The sequence below is a fragment of the Crotalus tigris genome, unplaced genomic scaffold, assembly GCF_016545835.1.
Source record: "Crotalus tigris isolate CLP2741 ecotype Arizona unplaced genomic scaffold, ASM1654583v1 scf7180000018945.517086, whole genome shotgun sequence".
NCBI lineage: Eukaryota > Metazoa > Chordata > Lepidosauria > Squamata > Viperidae > Crotalus > Crotalus tigris.
The window spans coordinates 496,297-517,086 of record NW_024097289.1 but is presented as its reverse complement, the minus strand read 5'-3'; the positions used below and the strand labels follow the sequence as shown (position 1 = coordinate 517,086).

Sequence of the window (20,790 nt, the reverse complement as noted above, 5' to 3'; positions counted from 1 at the left end):
CGCGACATTAAAAAGGTTGAGAACCACTGTTCCAGCCAGTCTGTTCAGTAAATTGTTGCAGGTTTTCAATTTTGCAGCTGTTTTTCTAAGTGTTGTCAGATCTCTCCAGTGTTATGCCAGGTACTTTGGATAATTATTACATTGTAAAATACAGTTCTGGAATTTCACTGAAGGATAGTAATTTGCATACCTATTGCTGACATGGAATGTAGCTACTTTTGTTTTTGTTAGGCTTGATTGGAGGCAGCATTTTTTGAAGAAGTCATCCAGCTTCTGGAGAACTTGAGAAAGGATGTCCTCGGCATCACTGAAGTTTGTTCTTTGGACTGTGAGATTGATATCATCGGCATAAATAAATTTCCAAGAAACGGTTTCAAGCAGGTCGTGTTATTCAACTGAAAATATCTATGTCTACTGAATTCTGTGAAAAACTTGAAAGAACCTATTATTCAACATGTCAATCTAGGCAATGGAGTTACGACAAGGTACCTTGATTAGTTTGAGGAGAAGTCCTTCTCTCCAGACAGTATTGTAGGCCAACGAGACATCAAGAAAAACAGTGACATTTTTCATTTTGTCTTGGAATCCATTCTCCAGGTAGGAAGTTAATACAATGACTTGATTGCTACAATCACATTTGGGGGTAAAATCCAGCTTGTTCTTGTCAGGTCCCCTTTTTCAGGTGTCCTGCCATTCTGGTGGAGGGGGAGGAGGTCCACTTTGGGGAGGCATTCTTTGCATACATTTGCTTCTGTTGTAGTGCTGTACTTATTTGGGAAATGGGGAGGGGGATCGCCTTCAGAGATGGGACGGACTCCTTCCCACCTAGTTTCAGTATGCTACGAAGGTTGCTTTGCCCTGAAGATGAACCACTATCTATCCTGTACTTTGGTGTTCTCAAAACAACCTTGCAACACTGTATTGGCTGCTGGTGGACTGGTGAGGGTTTCAGTGTGGGAAGAATAGCTTGTTGCTTTGTGTGGGAATGTTAGATTCCACTTGGCTCTACTGCAACCACTACATCTCAGTAAAAGTTATTTTGATTAACTAGTCAAGAGTCGTGTTTCCTGAGGGGGCTGCTCGGGCAGGTCCCTACATTAACCAGAATCTGCAATAGTGGTCAACATGGAGAGGCTTTTACCTCTACCGTGGGAACTGTGCAAGGCAGAGAGCAAGAGGAAGCTGAGTGCTGGGGGAAGTCCCCACAGCGGACCTCTCCGAATGGACAGAGGCCGCCAACCTAGGGGACTCATCGAAACCCAGGTGGTCCACTCATGTCAGGAAGAATGACTAGGAAGGGAGGACTAAGAAAGTGATTCTCACCCAATGCAGCCAGGGGCGCGAATGGCAAACAGACCTAGAAGAACTTCAATTTGAGGAGGAAGAAAGTAGCAAGGTCAACCATGATGAGGATATCTTCAGGCCAGTCAAGGCAGCATGCCAGATCACAGAATTCCTCGATGTACTCCATCACAGTTCTTAGCCCTGCCTCATGGTCTTAATGCGGTCTCTGGCTTTCTGGTCACCCAGGGGGTCCTCGAAGGAAGCTATGCACACCATCATGGAAGTGTTCCAGAGCCTTAAAGTTAGTGGAACCCTGGCAAAGAAAACCTCGGCGGAGGCTCATCAAACCCAAGAAGATGACAGCATGAGAGCTTCTCCATTAAACACCACCGCAGGAATGCCAGCAACCCCGGCTGGGGCAGAGGCAATGGCAGGACCCACACAAAGGGATCCCACCAATGTAACAGGAGGTGGCAAAGGAGGTGCCCATAGAAGGAAGGCCCCTAGGGGTGATGTTTGATGGGGATTCCCAGTAGCTGGGATTTTTCCTGGCCACATCCTAACTTACATGCAGGAGTAGAGGTCAGACAACCCCACTAAAGGCACTAAAGTGAAGTGTGTCATGCTGGCATTGGATGGGGCAGCTGCCCACTGGATGGTAACCCTCCACAATGCAAATGATTCCGAGCTGAGTAAATTTAATCATTTTTTTTATTGAAAATTTTTAAGATTTTACAATAACAAAAACAAAACAATTTTCCCCATCCCTCCCCAACCCTCCCCCTCCCTCCCCCGACTATCCCAGAGCTGGATATAGGCTTAATTAAAATTTCTTCAAAAAGTCTTAAGAAAAATATAAAATATAAGTAAATCTAGATACATTACTTAAACAAATTACAAAATAATTAACAACAATATATATATAGCAAAAAAAAACATAAATACCAGAAAAAAAAGGAAAAAAAAAGAAATACATGAAAAACATAAGAAAGAGATTAACTTTTCAATGTAAGTTATAAAACTGTAAACAAATCTAAATACATTACTTAAACAAATTATAAAATAATTAAGAGTAAAATATATATATAAAAAAGATAAGTACAAAAACAAAAAAAGGAAAAAAAATAGAAAAAGGGAAAGAAGAAAAAAAAATAAGAAAGAAAAAAATTTGGCTTTTCAAGAAAGTTAACTTTTCAATATAAATTATTAAAAAGCTAAATAATATTTTTTAATATCCATCTTATGTTGTATAAAGTCTATCCATTTCCTCCATACCACAACATACTTCTCTTGTGATTGATCCTTCAGGAAGGCCGAAATCTTTGCCATTTCTGCCAAATAAGAAACTTTAAAAAGCCACTCTTGCAAAGTAGGCAAAGATTCCTTCTTCCAACATTGTGCTACTAACAACCTTGCAGCTGTAATTAAGTTTAACATCAATGTAATATCTTTAGTATCACAATCAGTAACAATACCTAATAAAAACAATTGTGGGGTAAATTTTACCCTTCTTCTAAAAATTCTTTGAATATTCCACCATATCTTAATCCAAAAAACTTTTATATTTTTACACAACCACCAGATATGATAGTATGTAGCATCCAAACATCCGCACCTCCAACATTTAGGCTGTAGATCGGGATACATACGAGACATTTTTTGTGGATCAAGGTGCCATCTATAAAACATTTTATAAAAATTCTCCCTTAAATTTTGGGCTTGCGTAAATTTAACATTCCTCACCCAAATAGTTTCCAGGTATCTAGTAGAACCGGTTCATCAAAGTTTTGTGCCCATTTGATCATACATTCTTTGACTAACTCTGCTTCTGAGTTCAATTCTACTAGGACCCCATAAATTCTCTTAATGTGAGTTCGTCTTTGATCTTTTATTTGTTTAAACAAATTCTCATTTTCTCTAAGCAAACCCACCTTCCGATCTATCTTCCACCTATCCACTATTTGTCTATACTGAAACCATGAATATATAATATTTTCCTGTGCTAAATCTTCCATAGATTTTAACTGCCAATTTTTACCATCCCATCTAAGTAATTGTGCATAAGAAACTATCCATCCTAACCCCTCTCCTTATCCCTTCTATCGCATGCCATGGAATAGCCCATAATGGAATTTTAAAATTATTTCTATAATATTTCCTCCAAACCCGAAGTAAAGAAGTCCTCATAATATGAGATTTAAAAGCCCTATCAACCTTTTTATTAAAAATTAGATAGGCATGCCATCCAAAAAGTAAATCCCAACCCTCCAAGAGGAGTATTTCCACATTTGTTAAATTAACCCAATACTTATTAATGTTAAAACCACAGCATCATAATACAACTTCAAATTCGGTACCTTGAGTCCACCTCTCTCACGAATATCTTGTATAATTTTAAGTTTTACTCTAGGTTTCCTCCCTGCCCAGATAAATTTGTTAATACCTTTCTGCCATTCATCTAAGTTAACCTCATTCTTTAAAATGGGTATCATTTGAAATAAAAAAAGAAACTTTGGCAACACATTCATTTTAATCGCTGCAATTCTTCCCAAAAGAGATAATTGCAACTTTTCCCAATTTTTCATGTCTCTTTGTATATTGACCCACAGCCTTTCATAATTATTTTTATACAGTTTTGCATTAGAAACAGATAAAGTAACCTCCAGGTACTTTACCTTATTAACAACCTCAAAATCTGTCAGATTAACCAACATCTGCTTATCCAGATCAGTCATATTTTTAGGCAATATTTTAGTCTTATTATTATTAATTTTGAAACCCGAAACTCGTCCATATTGATATATCAATTGTAATAACTCTATTACAGAATAAGTAGGTTGAGATAAGGTAACCACCAAATCATCTGCAAAAGCCCTTAGTTTATATTCTTTTTTATTAACTCCTATTCCTTTTATTTGCTGTGAATCTCGAATTTTAATCAGCAATATTTCCAAAGTTAAAACAAACAGCAACGGTGACAGTGGACAACCCTGTCTAGTCCCCTTCTCTATTGTAAACACCTCTGACAAACCCCCATTGACTATAAGTTGTGCCGTTTGTTTTTGATAAATAACACCGAGAGCTTGTAAAAAATTTTCTCCAAAATTCATTTTCTCAACTAATCTTAACATAAATTGCCAATTCAATTGATCAAAAGCTTTTTCAGCATCTAAAAATATCAATCCTGCAGGAATTTGATTATTTTTGTCTAAATATTCTAATAAATTAATAATTTGCCTAACATTATTCTTCATATACCTTCCAGTTATAAAACCTGTTTGATCTGTATGTATAACATAATGCAAAACCCTCATAAGCCTATTAGCTAAAATTTTTGCAAAGATCTTGTAATCTACATTTAAGAGAGATATAGGTCTGTAATTCTTTGGTAAGGTAAGATCTTGATCCTCTTTTGGAATTAAAGATATAAAAGCTCTGCCCCGTGACGGGGGAATCTGAGAACCCTGTAGTATGTTATTAAAAAGCTCGGTTAAAGGTTGAATCATTTCTTGTACCGGAATTTTATAAAAAGTAGATGTCAAACCATCTGTACCTGGTGCTTTACCTAATTTTAATTCTTTAATCACCTTCTCAATTTCCGCACTGGTAATCAAACCATTAATTTCTTGTTTTTGAAGTTCTGTTAATTTGGGGAAATTGGCTCCATTTAAGTAGTTATCTATATCTAAAATCTGCACCTTAGTACTCTTGTATAATTTTTGATAATATTCTAAAAAAGATTTCTTAATCAAATTCTTCTGGTAAACCAATTTACCATTATAGTTTATTTTATCTATAATTCTCTGTCTCTGTTTCTTTCTCAATTGATAAGCCAATCATCTCCCTGGTTTATTAGCATTACAAAATGTATTTTGTTTCATATATAATAAATTAGTTGCAGTTTGATCAGCCATCAACATATTAAATTGTGATTTAAGCAATTTTATAGATTCTTTAACCTTCTCATCTGTAGGATTTGAAATCAAAATTTTTTCTTTTAATTTAATCTCGCCTTCCAATCCATTACATTTCTGAGTCTGCTTCTGTCTATGAATATTATTCATTTGTATCAAAATCCCTCGCATGAAAGCTTTACCTGCATCCCATACCATTGACATTGAAGTTCCCTTATGCATATTTAAAACAAAATAATCCTTTAAATGCTCTTTTAACTTTTGAACATTCTTTTCTTGTCTAAATAAATTTTCGTTCATCCTCCACGATCTCCTCTCCTCTTTTTCACCAACCAGTTCCATTCAAACTGGACTGTGATCTGTCAATGTCCTGGGAAAAATTTTAACATTCTTTACCTAAAGTATAAATCAGTTGTAATCAAGAAAAAATCAATTCTTGAAAAAGATTTATGTCTATCTGAAAAAAAGGTGAAGTCTCTCTCCTCCTGGTTATGTTCACACCAATAATCTCGTAGCTCCCAGTCTTCCTTCAAATCAAAAAAAGCTTTAGGTAGTTTAGCCTGTTTAAAGGAAATAGAAGATCCTTTTTTGTCCCTTTGTGTATCTAAAACACCATTCCAATCTCCCATTAATATAACAGATCTATAATCCAACAAAGTTAATTTTTGATGTAGCAATCTATAGAATTGTCCCTGTTGTTTGTTGGTGCATAAAGTCCCGCTATAAGTACTTTCTTTCCATACAAACCAACTTCAATCATAACAAATCTCCCTTGAGAATCAGATTCCACAAAACTGGCTACTAAATTTTGCTTAACATAGATAACTACTCCCCCTTTTTTCCCAGGAGCTGAAGATACAAAATGCGATCCCAAACAAGGATTGAAAATTTTTGATCTTTAGGTATAATATGTGTTTCCTGCAACCAAATAATATCATTATTATGTTGCTTTAAATAATGGAAAATTTTCTTTCTCTTTTGGGGAGAATTGAGGCCATTAGCATTCCAAGTCAGGAGCTTTACCATCTCCCTTGACCAGAAGCCTGGAGAAGACTGCTTGGAGGTCTGCCATTGAAGAATGTACTGCAGAACTCTTGGGTCTTGCTCCTCCCACCGGTAACGAAACAATTTCTTGAAGAGATTCTTTATCTTCTTTCTTCTGTTGTTCCTTTTCCTTGCGTCTATGTGCTGCACGAGTCATTCTTTGATCTTTGATCTGTTTGTTGCAACCACTGTGGCTGTAGCTTTCCAGCAACCATCACTCCTGCTCCTTCAGACTGCTGTTCCACCTCTTTGCCATCCAAAACTTTCTGCATCATGGATGATGGTGAGCCTGCTCCCAGGACCGAGCTATAAAATTCTTTTGCTTTAGAAACTTTATTTAGTCTGTAACGGGTCCCCGCATGGCTCACAACAATACCCATCGGAATTTCCCATCTAAATGGAATCAATCTTTTTTTAAGCTCATTAGCTAAAAAAGCAAACTCTTTTCTCTTTCTTAAAATTTTAGATGGGATCTCCTTTAAAATAATGACATCTTGGGCAGCAATCTGGAACCTCTTATTATAGAAGGCTTGTATGATTTCATTACACAGAGATCTCTTTGCAAAGTAAATCACCATATCTCTTGGTAAATTTTTTTGTTTAGCAATCCAGGAGTTAACTCTATAAATTTTTTCAACTTCTCTGAATATTTCCTCTTTCTCTCTATTCAAAATAACAGCAAAGTCATTTACAAGAATCTCAATCAGATCTTGCTTGTCCTCTTTCAGGTCCCTGATTCTTAATGCATGTTCCATCTCTCTATACTGGGACATAAGAATATCCTCTTGTGACATTTCCATCTTTCTCTCCATGCCTTCAAACTTTTCTTCCAACATATCCGCCTTCTCTGCCACTTCTTCAACTCTAGAGTCTAATTTCTCAACCACAGAAGCAAGTCCTGTTAAGGCCATAACTATATCCTGCCTCAAAATAGTATTATTCTGTTCTAAAAGATTCTTCATTTCTCCTCTGATTTGAGTTTTATTCTGATCTAAAAGCCCCTTCACTTCCTCTCTGATTTGAGATACAGCACTTCCCATTATATCTTTCATATCTTGTACCGTTACTGCTGGCAGAGGAGGAGAAGGTGGTGATGTAGCTTTAGGTTGTTGTACCAGTAGGATCGCTGGAGAAGAGGCCACCTTAGAAACTGTAGCAGCTGCTTGCCTCTTTGAAGCCATTTTCAAATAGGTCTTATTTCTTCTTTCTTCCTTCTTAAAAATAAAAGTAAAGTAATCCTCAAAAAAAAACAAAGGAGAGTTTAAAAGGAAAAAAAAAACACCAAACACAAATCCAGCTTCAAAAAAAAAGTTTTTTTTAAAAGAAAACTGTTTAATCCATAACGTTTCAGTCACTTTCTTCCGGAAAGAAAAAAAAAAAAAACACTTCAAATCGCCATTTTACTTTCACTCTCCAGACAAAGAAAAAAGACAAAAAAAGTAAAAAGATCACATTTCAAACTAAAGTCCAATTAAAGTCCAATAAATCCAATCCTTTATCCAGCTCTGTCCGCTTTTAAAATAACTCACCAGGCTCCTTTAAACGCGGAGGTGGCCGCAGCGTTTTGCTTTGATCCCGAAGGATCAAAGACAGCTGGGAGGCGGAGACACCCGAACTCCGAGGGAACTCTCTTTTCACCCCCCCTAAAAAAATTCTGGGGGGGTTAAGAGGTTCTACCTCTATTCAGGTGATACTCCTCTCCCCCCCTTCACCCAGGAGGGAGATTTTAAACCGCTGAACAGCTGATGTCTGCTGTTCTCCGCGGTTTTCATGCTTCTCCCAGGAGGACGGCTACAAAGTAGCCACCATCACCGGCGCGAACCACCCTAAATTTAATCATTTTATGACCATGCTCCACCGTGGTTTGTGGACCTCCTGGCTGAAGAGAAAGCCAAAGACTGCATTAAGACCGTGAGGCAGCACCATAGAGCTGTGGTGGAATACACTGAGGAATTCCATGATCTGGCATGCCGCTATGATTGGCCAGAAGACATCCTCACCAGCTGTTTCAAAGGTAGGTTGAATGATGACCTTTACAATGCCTGCGTGGCTGTGACCCTACACAGCTGGGGGGTGCTTGCTGAAGAAGTTGAGATCGATCAGGCTCAAAATAAGTACCAAGCAGCAAAATCCTGGAAGAAGACTCCTTCGGGAAAAAAGAAAACGCGAAACTCCAACTTTCACCAGCCAGGTGAAGGTTGAAGTGTGGCCAAGGGCATTCCTTTCAGCATGAAGCATTGCAAAGCTATTTTTGCATCACGTTTATCAGCTACATAGAGCACCTCAATGTATCATCTCCAATAGAAGAGTACAGTTCACCTCCAAATTTTGGAGAGCCTTTTTGGACTTGTTGGGGGCAGACCAGAGGCTCAGTTCTAGTTACCACTCTCAAATGAATAGGGATTGTGAACTAATGAACTCAGTATTTGAACAATACTTTAGATGTTTTATCAATTATCAACAAGACAATTGGACAGAACTTTTGCCATTTGCAGAGGTGACATATAATAACTCTATACACAGTAGCACTGGTTTTACCCCTTTCTGAGTGGGTACTGGTCAAGACTTCAAGCCTATGCCTGAGCTTTCTACTGGTGACCCAGGAGTGCCATCCTTGAAAGAATGGGTCTCTCGGTTGCAGAACACATGGCCCATTGTGAGTAAAGTGCTGGCGGAAGCCTGCGATGCTTATAAAGCACAAGCTAATAAAAAATGAATTGAGCCAAAACCTTTTAAAAGTCGGAGAGAGTGTTTACTTGTTCACTTGTTATTTCCAATCACTTCAACCCTCTAAGAAACTAGGACCTAAATATGTGGGCCCTTTCCCCATAAAGCGCCTTATTAACCATGTGACTATAGAGTTAGAATTGCTAAAATCACTTTGACAAGTTCATCCCGTTTTTCATTGTTGTTTGTTGAAGCCTGAAGTTTCTTCGCCCCTTAGACCAGCTCTTCCTACTGTCCAACAACCTGTTATGATGGAGGGGCAACATTTTGAGGTGAAGGAAATATTGGATTCACGAAGACAAAGGGGGAATCTTCAGTATTTAGTAGCATGGCAGGATTTCCCTGCTGGCCAAAACAAGTGGGTGGATTACAAGCATGTTAGGGTCCCTAGATCAGTGAAATGTTTTCATAATCAATATCTTGATAAACCAGAGTGATTGTTTTAATCTTTTCTTTTTCTTCTCTCCCTTTTTTATAGGTTGATCCCTTTTTGGGGGGAGACAGCATGTCAGGTCCCCTTTTACAGGTGTCCTGCCATTCTGGTGGAGGAGGCCCACTTTGGGGAGGCATTCTTTGCATACTTTCGCTTTTGCTGTAACACTGTAGTTGCTTGGAAAATAGGGAGGAGGATCGCCTTCAGAGACGGGATGGACTCCTTCCCAACTGGTTTCAGCCTGCTATCAAGGTTGCTATGCCCCGAAGATGAACCGCTATTTATCCTGGGCTTTGATGTCCTTGTGGCACTCTATTGACTGCCGGTGGACTGGCCAGGGGGGCTGGGTTTCATTGTGGGAAGAGTAGCTTGTTGCTTTGTGCAGGAATATTAGATTCCACTTGGTTCTACTGAAACCACTACCTCTCAGTAAAAATTCTTTTGATTAACTACATGGAGTCAAGAGTCATGCTTTCCTGAGGGGGATTGCTGGGGGAGGTCCTACTTGGATTACAGATTCTACTCCTAGGGCTATTCTGTTTAACACAAGTCTTTCTAAAAGTTTATAGGTAACACAGAGAAGAGCAATTGGATGTAATTTTGGGGAAAGTTTGGATTCTTTCCTGGTTTCAAAACTGCAATAATTTTGGTCTTCTTGAATATAGTAGGAAGTCATCCTGAGTATAGTATGGAACTAAAAAAGGAAGCAAGCCTACATTTAGTAGCTGGTCCACTGTTCTTTAGTACTTCTTGGAACATATCATCAAATCCTGCAGCCCCCTCTACACTTTTTTGGCTGTAAATGGGTATGAATATAAAGCACGTGGTAGAAGATCATGCTTCAATAGTCTAAGTTCAAAGCTAATTTATCTGGCAAATTTCTTATATCTTGTTGTCCTTGAAGTAGAAACGAGATGGTTAGCTATGCATTCCATGTGATAGTAGAATGTTTTCTTGAAGATATGGACGATGACTCCAGTTTTCAGATAAGGGATCAGACTTAAAATAATTCCTCCCAATTAGAAATCTAACTTTATCTTCCAAGGACCATTCAAAATGTGGGAAAAGTTATAGAAGCTATAACAAGGGTTTAAAAAAATCTTACCTGTTTTAGCTCCAGCGGAGCCAGAATCGTCCCCACCTAAAAGAATAGTTTGGTTAAAGAAGGTTTTTTTACATATCATAAAGTCATACTATGCAAGATAGAAAATGGGCTACCTTTTGGTAAAAAGTAAAATAGAAGCCAGGGGTTTTTATGAAATAATCTTGATGCATGTTTGAAATCAGGAGTTCTTCCAAACTTTTCAGTTCAAATGGGATGTTTCATATTTGAAACAGTTTAAATCAGTATGTTCTACGTCCCACTGCTTAAAACCAAGCCTTAAGCCTTAGTGTATATTGCTTGAAAAGAGTATGGTATTTTTTTCTGAAGTGTTCCTCATTATTGCAATTACTCAGATATGTTCCAATATGTTTATAAGCTACTTTTAAAGTTAAAACTTTTAAATTTCTTACATGAATTCTCCATCACAAAATTGTAGAAAATGACTGCTTAAGTCAATGAACTTAATTCCCCTTCTAAGGGCAGGAATTTAGATTAAAATGTGCTTGACAGCTTAGCTTGAATTTTAGTTTTAGAGGCAAATGGCATGCCACTAAATAGCAAAAATACTATATACACTAAAATAGCAGAAATAATATTTCCACTTGTGCAACCGAATTACCTCTGATGGATCACCCACAGTCAAATCAAATTAATATGGCAAAATAAGGCACTAAATTAACTACATATGTTTGCTCTGAAGGAAGACCATTGCTTCAAATATATAGGAAAAAGCACTCTCACTGTCTAGTTTCAGTTTGAAGTTATATTCTTATTTCATCTGTGTTTTGCACCAACTACTTTTATTTATGATACAAATATTCTAGTAAAGTTGATATAATCAAAAATGATTTAATAGGTCATAATAGCCATACATCCCATCAATTCTTTTTTTTAAATTTCCTTTATGCCTGAAATAGCATGTTTGTGAGCTACAATTAAATAGTCTATGTGTCTTATTGTGGCTGCTTGACAACCATGTCTTATTAAACATACAATATATTATTATTTTTAATTAACATTATTAAATAGGTTATAAAAATGAATAATAAGTTAAGCTTATATGAATTAAAATATTCTTGTTCTGTAGCTGCCTATAAAATATTAAGGACTGCCCTTACAGTATTAAAAAACATGATGGCTTTATGTAAACAAGTTTAAATTGACCTTCTTCATTTTAAATGAAGGAGCAAGATTTTACTGAATTGTTAACACATGTAAATATCATCCAAAACAAATGAATACAGTAAGAAAATGAAGGCAGTAAGAAGTATCTGATGCACCAGTTTTGAAGAAGAGTTTAGTATAAGAAAAAAAACATATGCTGATAACAGCCTATATACCTGAGAAAGGGTTAGAAGCACAGCCTAGATTTTAAAAATGTGTATAATAATATGAGAAGCAACAGTCTCATTATGACCAAAACACTCAAATTACGCTCAGAGATATAGCTGAAAATTAAATAATAAGTTTTTATTAGTTGTACATGCAAACCTACACATGAAATGAGGAGCTGGTCCTACAAAGTAGCAATACAAGTAGACCTAGTTTAGTGGTCTACCTGTTTTGCTTGTACAGAGACTATTTATAGTTACAACAATAAGGAAAAAGTAACTTTGTGACCAGTCCTTGCATTTGAAGTTTGTAAAGCAAAGGAAAGCTGAAGTAAGCATATAAACATTGTGGTGGTTTCATTTAGCAACTATTTCACTTACAACCAAGTTACTGGTCCCAATTGTGGTTGCTAAATGAGTATGACCTGTAAAACACTGCTCTGCTTATATGTTTTATAAAAGCAACTCCAATCTTTTTTAGAAAAAATCATGCTATTAAAAATATGAGAAGCATCGAAGTTATAAAGAAACATTATAGTAAGCAATTCAACATATTATCAGACCCAAGCAACGTATCACACGCATGTTAGTATAGGGACTGCAGTGAGTGCTCCTTTGCAGCAACAGTTCTGTCAGCCTATATTTTTGTATTCATTTATCTGTGAGCAAATCCTATGGAGCGCAATGGGACTTTTAAACAATATTGTGTAAGACTGCACTGTAATGGCTGCATTTGACCATATTTCTAGAAAAAAATATATTTTTAGAAAAAAATATGAATATAAAGACCGATTGTCTGATTTAAGGTCACTTTTTCAGCATTCTTAGTAAATATTATTCAACATGAAATGTTTATTTATTTTTATTTTATTTATATACTACTTTAGATTTTGGAAAAGATGAGTATTAAAAAAAATATTTTACCTAAGGCGGAATCAAACTAAAATTTTTACACTGGAGCACACACACAAGAGGTAATAACAACAACAACAACAACAACAATAACAATAACAATAATAATAATAATAATAATAATAATAATAAAGTTGGAAGGGACCTTGGAGATCATCTAGCCCAACTCCCTGCTCAGGCAGGAAACCCTGTACCATTTCGGACAAATGGCTGTTCAGTCTCTTCTTAAAAACTTCCAGCATTCACCACTTCTGGAGGCAGGTTGTTCCACTGGTTAATTGTTCTAACTGTCAGGAAGTTTCTCCTTAGTTCTAGGTTGCTTCTCTCCTTGATTAGTTTCCATCCATTGCTTCTTGTCCTGCCTTCAGGAGCTTTGGAAAATAGCTTGACTCCCTCTTCTTTGTGGCAGTTCCTAAGATATTGGAAGACTGCTATCATGTCCCCCCTCGTCCTTCTCTTCATTAAACTAGACATACCCAATTCCAGCAACTGTTCCTTATATGTTTTAGCCTCCAGTCCCCTAATCATCTTTGTTGCTCTTCTCGGTACTCTTTCTACAATCTCAACATCTTTTTTACATTGTGGTGACCAAAACTGGATGCAGTATTCCAAGGCATTGTAATGTGGTATTAACACTTCACATGATCTTGATTCTATTTCTCTGTTAATGCAGCCTAGCACTGTGTTGGCTTTTTTGGCAGCTGCAGCACATTGCTGGTTCATATTTAAGTGATTGTCCACTAGGACTCCAAGATCCCTCTCACAGTTACTACTATTGAGCAAGGTACCCCCTATACTATACCTGTGCATTTGGTTTTTCTTGCCTAAATGTAGAACCTTAATTTTTTCAGCATTGAATTTCATTTTGTTAGATAGTGCCCAATGTTCAAGTCTGTCCAGATCCTCCTGTATCTTAAGCCTGTCTTCTGGAGTGTTGGCTATTCCTGCCAGCTTGGTGTCGTCTGCAAATTTGATGAGTTCCCCATCTATCCCCTCGTCCAAATCGTTGATGAAGATGTTGAAGAGCACTGGGCCCAGAACAGAGCCCTGGGGCACCACACTACATACTTCCCTCCAGGTAGATGTGGTTCCATTGAGGACCACACGCTGAGTATGGCCGGTCAGCCAGCTATGAATCTATCTGGTGGTGATGCTGCCTAACCCACATTTTTCTATCTTATCAAGTAGTAGATTGTGATCTACTTTATCAAATGCCTTACGGAAGTCCAAGTAAATTATATCCACAGCAGTCCTTTGATCCACTAATTTTGTCACTTGGTCAAAGAATGCAATAAGATTTGTCTGGCATGATCTCTTTTTGACAAACCCATGTTGGCTTTTAGTAATGACTTTGTTTGCTTCTAGGTGTTCGCTGATTTGTTGTTTGATTATCTTTTCCAGAATCTTCCCAGGTATTGAGGTCAGGCTGACAGGTCTGTAATTTCCTGGATCCATTTTTTTTCCCTTTTTTGATGATGGGAACTACATCAGCTCTTTTCCAGTCCTCTGGTAGTTCCCCAGTGCTCCAGGATCATTGAAAAATATAGTTCAGTGGTTCTAAAATCACATCTGCCAATTCCTTGAGAACCTTGGGGTGTAATCCATCTGGTCCTGGTGATTTGAACTCGTCTAGGCAGGACAGGTGCTCACTTACCATTTTCTAGCCTATCTTGTGTTTCTGTTCTGTTTTTTATGGCACTATTTTTGATAGGCTGGTCTATTTTTTCCCTTTGTGTAAAGACAGATGCGAAAAACGAGTTAAATAGTTCTGCTTCCTCCGTGTTGCTTGTCATCTTCTTGCCATTTTTACCCACTAATGGACCAATAATTTCCTTCACTTTTTTCTTGGTTTTTGCATGTTGAAAGAAGCTTTTTTTGTTATTTTTGACTTTGGTCACAAGCCTTAGTTCATTTTGAGCCTTAGCTTTCCTCACTTCATCTTTGCAGGCTCGGGCTATTTGCTGTATTCTGACTTAGTTATGTGCCCCCCTTTCCACTTTCTATACTTGTCCTTTTTATCTTTCTGTCAGAATCCAATTATATTTCATCTCTAGTTATCAACTATAGAAAACACCATTTCTGCCTTCTCTGGATTCTGTCATACGATGAAGGGAAGGGGGTGAACAAAGGGGCTTTATGGCCCTCACTTCCTTCCTTGAGACTGTCGCTGGAAGAAGGGGGTGATTGGGTGGGGCTACTGGGGAACCCCTTAAAACCTTGAATGGGAGAGCTCGGACCCCAAGTCCTGTCTAGAACACCTGCAACCATTTTCTCTTAATAAAGGATGCCTGTTGGAAGAACTATTCCAAGAGTTCTGTCTTAAGATGCAAAGTGGGGTGGGTCCTTACATTTTCAATTTATCAGAGAGTTCTTTATGCAGCCATGCTGGTTTCTTTTGAGAGCTGTTACTTTTCCTCTTTGTTGGTATTGTGCTGGACTGGGCTTTTATTATCTCACTTTTCAACATTTCCCAAGTTTTTTGAGTTGTTTTCCCCTTGAGGATTCTCATCCATGGAATCATTCCCAAGCCCTCTCTTTATTGAAATTAGCTCTCTTAAAGTCCAAGACTCTAGTTTGACTGTGTTCTATTGCTTGTACTTCCATAATGTTGAATTCCAATATTGCATGATCACTTCCTCCCAAGGTTCCTGTGGCTTTAATTTTGTTCCAATAAACAAATAAACATAATATAATGAATGGACTGAATGCGAATCAAATCTTAATAACTGAAATCCTGGGTAATATATTTTTATGAACACACATTACAATATTTTCATATTTTCCCATTTTAAATAGAGTGAATACTTAAAACATACCTGATTGTGGATTCTCAGGTGGCAAGTTACCATCTAATAAATCTGAATCTTCAAATCCTTTAATAAAAACAAAAGGAGTAAAAGCAATTTTTATATATATCATATGGACCGGTCTGATTGATTGCACCTTGGCATTTTTGACTGCTATACTGCAGTTCTATTTTTATAATCACTTTTGCCTTGCTGCCCCCCATACTAGGGGCATTAAGCAGGCTCAAGTTGCTACTGCGATACATTACAAATTCAGATTTCTTTTTGTCAGCAAAAATACATACACACACACACACACACACACAGAAACATCAATTTACATAACGCAGTTTTACATACCGTATATGCCGGCATATAAGGCGACTTCCGCAAGCGCTAAAATCGGCGCCAAAGACGGGGGTCATCTTATACGCCGGAAATACTGGTAGTTTCCGGCGTATAAGACGACGTTCTAGGAATGCGGCTCGGCGACAAAGATGGGGGTTGTCTTATACACCGGGTCGCCTTGTATGCTGGCATATACGGTAATTTCCATTAAGAATCTTAACTATATCTCAAACTCATATATTATGTTGCTTAGATAGATTTTAAATTTTAAATCTACCTAAATACTAAAAATGTTTCTGAATTAATAATGTATTCATAATTATGAATATATAGGGGTCAAGAAAACAAAATATTATTTTGCATGTGAATTGTGCAAATCCTTTGAAATGCTACACTAACACTCAGAATTTAGGGAACAAAGTGAACTTGAAGCATTAGTACATGAAGGCAGATATGATATAGTTGCCATTACTGAAACTTGGTCGGATGAAACTCATGATTGGAATGTACTGATGGAAGGATACAAACTATTAAAAAGAAACAGACCTAAGAAAAGAGGAGGTGGTATTGGCTTCTGGTTCTGTGCAGCTAGCACCACAGCTGAGTGATTGTGAAGATCTGAGCCCTACGGCTGATTTCTCTCTGTTTGGGGACCCTAAATGGGCCCAAAGCCACCACAGAGAGGTGGCAAGTAAGGAGGCAAGCCCCTCCGATCCTGGAGAGACGGTGGTCAATCTGGACATCCGGGGAAAGCTCTCCAAAAACCTACAGAAGGCTAGCATCATTCATTAGTCTAGCCCAAGCTACATGCAGCTGAAGCCAAAAAGCACTAAACTAAGCATGATTTTAAACAGCATGAGCAAACTGGGTAAGAATATTGATTCTCTCTTTTCTACCTGACTGATTTCCTGGAAAAAAAAAGAAAAAAAACCCAGAAGTAAAAAATCCTCTGAAAGTGAGGGGGGGTCTTTGTTCCACCCTCCTCTAAACGGAAGCGGCGAATTAAGTTTACAGGGGAAAAATACAGAAAATTGAAAAATGGACTGGTGTTGACATCTAATTGTGGATGAAAATACTGCCCTAAATATACAGCTCAGAAAGGAAAGCCTGTTGTGACCTTCAGGGCTTTGATTAAATAAAGAGCAGCTGTAACAAAAGGAAAGAAAACATTGTGGACTATCTACAAAGTGAGAACTATAAAACCTAGAAAAAATTGACTTTCCTGGATTATAAATATTTTTTAATTTCTGACTTTAAAGTGATTAGCAGAGAAAGGATTTTTGGTCATTATGGAGCATCAGAGATCTGCAGAAAGAACATATCAAGAAAAAATAAATACTTACCAGGAGGAACTATATGTTCTGTTACAACAAATGCAAATGATATTACTTTCAAACCATGAGAAAATTAAAAATGAATTTGAAAATTTAAATGAATGCATTCTCAATTTAACGTCACAACAATTAAATGATCAGAAAACAAAAAGAGAGAGAGAGATCATGTAAAGCAGACAACTGAATATAAACTAGTGGAGATTCAAATGGAGAAGGACTTACAAGAAACATTGAACATGGAAAAGATACTGTAGCTTATACTCTAAGACCACAAAGTAAATTTGAGGATAAGGAAAAAGATTTGACAAAATGGATTGCTGAGCTGTTGGGAGTACTACAAGAAATGGGGAGACATTTATATATATATTTAATTATAAGAGGTTTTTTGTCTTCTCTTTTTTCTGCTTTTTTTTCTGGTCTTTTGGATTTTTTTTTTTGGAGAAAAGTTTTTTCTAAAATGGCTTCAAAGTGTCAAGCAACTTCTGCAGTGCCTAAGGTGGCTTCCTCTCCGGCAATACTTACAGTGCAACAACCTAAAGCTAAATCACCACCACCTTCCCTGCCGATACCAACACTTACGGTAAAAGACATTCAAGATGTTATGGGTAATGTTGTTTGTCAAATTAGACAAGAAATGAAGGAACTTTTGGAAGAGAGAAATAGAGTTATGAGGGAGGACATAGTAATGGCTCTGAAAGGACTCACCTCTGTTGTTGAAAAGCTGGACAACCGTATTGATGATGTTGTTGATAAAGTGGATTTATTAGAAGATCGTGTTGAAAATGTCGAAAAAACAGTGGAGATTTCACAGGATGAAATTCTTATGTCTCAGTATAGAGAGATGGAACTTGCTTTGAGAATCAGAGGCTTGAGGGAAAACATGCAAGAGAACTTGAGGGAGGTGGTGGCAAATGATATTGCTGTGATACTTGAGAGGGAACCAGAGGACATATTGAGGGAAATAGAGAAAATATTTAGAGTCAATTTTTGGATTGCAAAGCAGAGAAATTTACCAAGAGATGTGGTGGTTTATTTTGGAAAAAGATCTCTACGTAATGAAGTGATACAAGCATTTTATAATCAGAGATTTCAGATTGCTGCTCAGGATGTGATAATTTTAAAGGAGATTCCATCTAAAATTTTAAGAAGAAGGAAAGATTTTGCCTTTTTATCAGAGGAGCTTAAAAAGCGGCAGATTCCATTCAGATGGGATATTCCAATTGGAATTGTGGTGAGCCAAGCGGGGACATGTTATAGACTTAATACAGTTGCAAGGGCTAAAGAGTTTTATATGTCAGTCCTGGGAGCACGCTCACCACCATCCTTACGTTTCAAAGTTCATGAAGTGAAAGAGGGAGAACAACTGGTTGAAAATGCTGCTTTAATGAAAGCTGGAAAATCACAAGCTGTCCAGCAGTCTGTTGAGGTGAAAGAGCAGAGAATGACCCGAGCAGCTCACAGACGAAGAGAAAAAGAGCAACATGAAATGGATACAAAAGAGTCTACTCAAGAATCGGTTTCTGAGCCTGTGGGAGGAGCAAGACCTAAGAGATCTTCGATTCGATCCTCGATGTTAGATCTTCAAGCAGTCTTCTCCAGGCTTGCAGCTGGAGGAGATGGCAAAGCTCCTGACCTGGAATGTTAATGGCTTAAATTCTCCTCAGAAACGGAAGAAAATATTCCACTATTTGAAGCAACATAATAATGACATCGTTTGTTTACAGGAAACTCATATTACTTTGAAGGATCAAAAATATTTGATAAATGCCCGATTGGGCTCTCATTTTGCATCTTCTGCTCCAGAGAAAAAGGGGGTGTTGTTATGTATGTTAAGAACAACGTGTCAGCTAAATTAATAGATTCAGATTCTCAAGGAAGATATGTTATGATTGAAGTAATGTTATATGGAAAGAAATTGCTTGTAGTGGATTTGTATGCCCCTAATCATCAACAAGAACAGTTTTATAAGTTTTTATATCAAAAATTGATTTTGTTGGATTATAAATCTGTGATTTTGATGGGAGATTGGAATGGTGTTTTGGATACATATAAAGATAAGAAAGGATCTTCCACTTTCTTCAAGCAAGCTAAATTACCAAAGGCCTTTTTTGAACTGAAAGAAGATTTGGAATTGACAGATATTTGGCGGGAGCGCAACATAGATGATAGGGACTTTACTTTCTTTTCTGATAGGCACCAATCGTTTTCAAGAATTGACTTTTTCTTGATTACCACGGACTTATACTTGACTGTTAAAAATGTAAAAATTTTTCCAAGGACACTTACTGACCACAGCCCTGTATGGTTGGAACTAACTCCTGAAAAGGAGGAAAGGAGATCATGGAGGTTGAATGAAAATCTATTTAGATATGAAGTGAATGTACTGAAACTTAGAGAATATCTAAAGGAATTTTTTACTTTAAACATGTCTAAGGGAACTTCAATGGCAATGGTTTGGGATGCAAGTAAGGCCTATATGCGGGGGTTTTTGATTCAAATGAATAATTCTTATAGGCGAAAACAAATGCAAAAACGTAAAGAATTGGAGGAGGAGATTAAAATAAAAGAAAAAATATTAATTATGAATCCTTTGGATAAGAATGTTAAGGCTTCTATAAATTTGCTTAAATCACAATTTAATATGTTAATGGCTGACCAGGTTGCAACCAACTTAAGTTTTATGAAACATAATACATTTTGTAATGCAAATAAACCAGGTAGGTGGTTAGCTTATCAGTTAAGGAAAAAACAGAGGTCGAGAATTATAGATAAAATAAATTATAATGGTAAAGTGGTTTTTCAGAAAGAATTGATAAAAAAAATCTTTTATAGATTTTTATACAAAATTATATATGGGCCAGAAGGTTCAGAGTTTGGATATAGATAAATATCTACAAGATGCTCATTTTCCTAGACTAACAAATGATCAAAGAGAAGAGATTAATGGGCTAATCACTTCACAGGAAATTGTTAAGGCAATTAAACAATTAAAAGTAGGTAAAGCACCTGGCACGGATGGATTGACATCAATTTATTATAAAACTTTACATGAGGAGATGATTGAGCCTTTAAAGGAACTTTTTAATAGTATCTTATTAGGCTTGGAGGTACCTCCATCTTGAAGAAGGGCTTTTATATCTTTGATTCCAAAAGAGGATCAAGATCTTACTCTACCTAAGAATTATAGACCTATATCTATTTTGAATACAGATTATAAAATTTTTTCGAAGATCTTGGTGAATAGATTCATGGTTGTACTGAGTCAAATTATACACACAGACCAGACTGGTTTTATAACTGGGAGGTATATGAAGAATAATGTTAGACAAATTATTAACTTAATTGAATATTTGGACAAAAACAACCAGATCTCTGCGGGTTTGATCTCTTTAGATGCGGAAAAAGCTTTTGATCAGTTGAATTGGCGATTTATGCTGAGATTGGTTGAAGAAATGAATTTTGGGGAAAAATTTTTGCAAGCTTTTAGAAGTATTTATCAAAAACAATCAGCGCAACTTATAATTAATGGAGGCTTATCTGAGGTTTTTCAAATTGAAAAGGGCACAAGACAG

The 20,790-nt window shown here is 37.0% G+C and overlaps 1 protein-coding gene across 3 annotated transcripts in view; it reads right to left on the bottom strand.

The window, feature by feature from the left end:
* Nucleotides 1-38: 38 nt before the first annotated feature.
* Nucleotides 39-20,790, bottom strand: part of LOC120314553 (CD99 antigen-like) — a 115,545-nt gene continuing 94,793 nt past the window's right edge. Inside the window, exons 4-6 of one of the 3 annotated variants that reach the window (XM_039357779.1) lie at nt 15,567-15,623; nt 10,508-10,543; nt 39-326 (exon numbers count right to left, since the gene is read on the bottom strand). In XM_039357779.1, coding sequence (XP_039213713.1) covers nt 112-326; nt 10,508-10,543; nt 15,567-15,623 — 308 coding nt within the window. In that variant the 3' untranslated portion in view covers nt 39-111. Of the gene's footprint in view, nt 327-9,267; nt 9,315-10,507; nt 10,544-15,566; nt 15,624-20,790 lie in introns of those variants that run through there. The other 2 variants (XM_039357778.1, XM_039357780.1) reach the window with 2 other exon arrangements.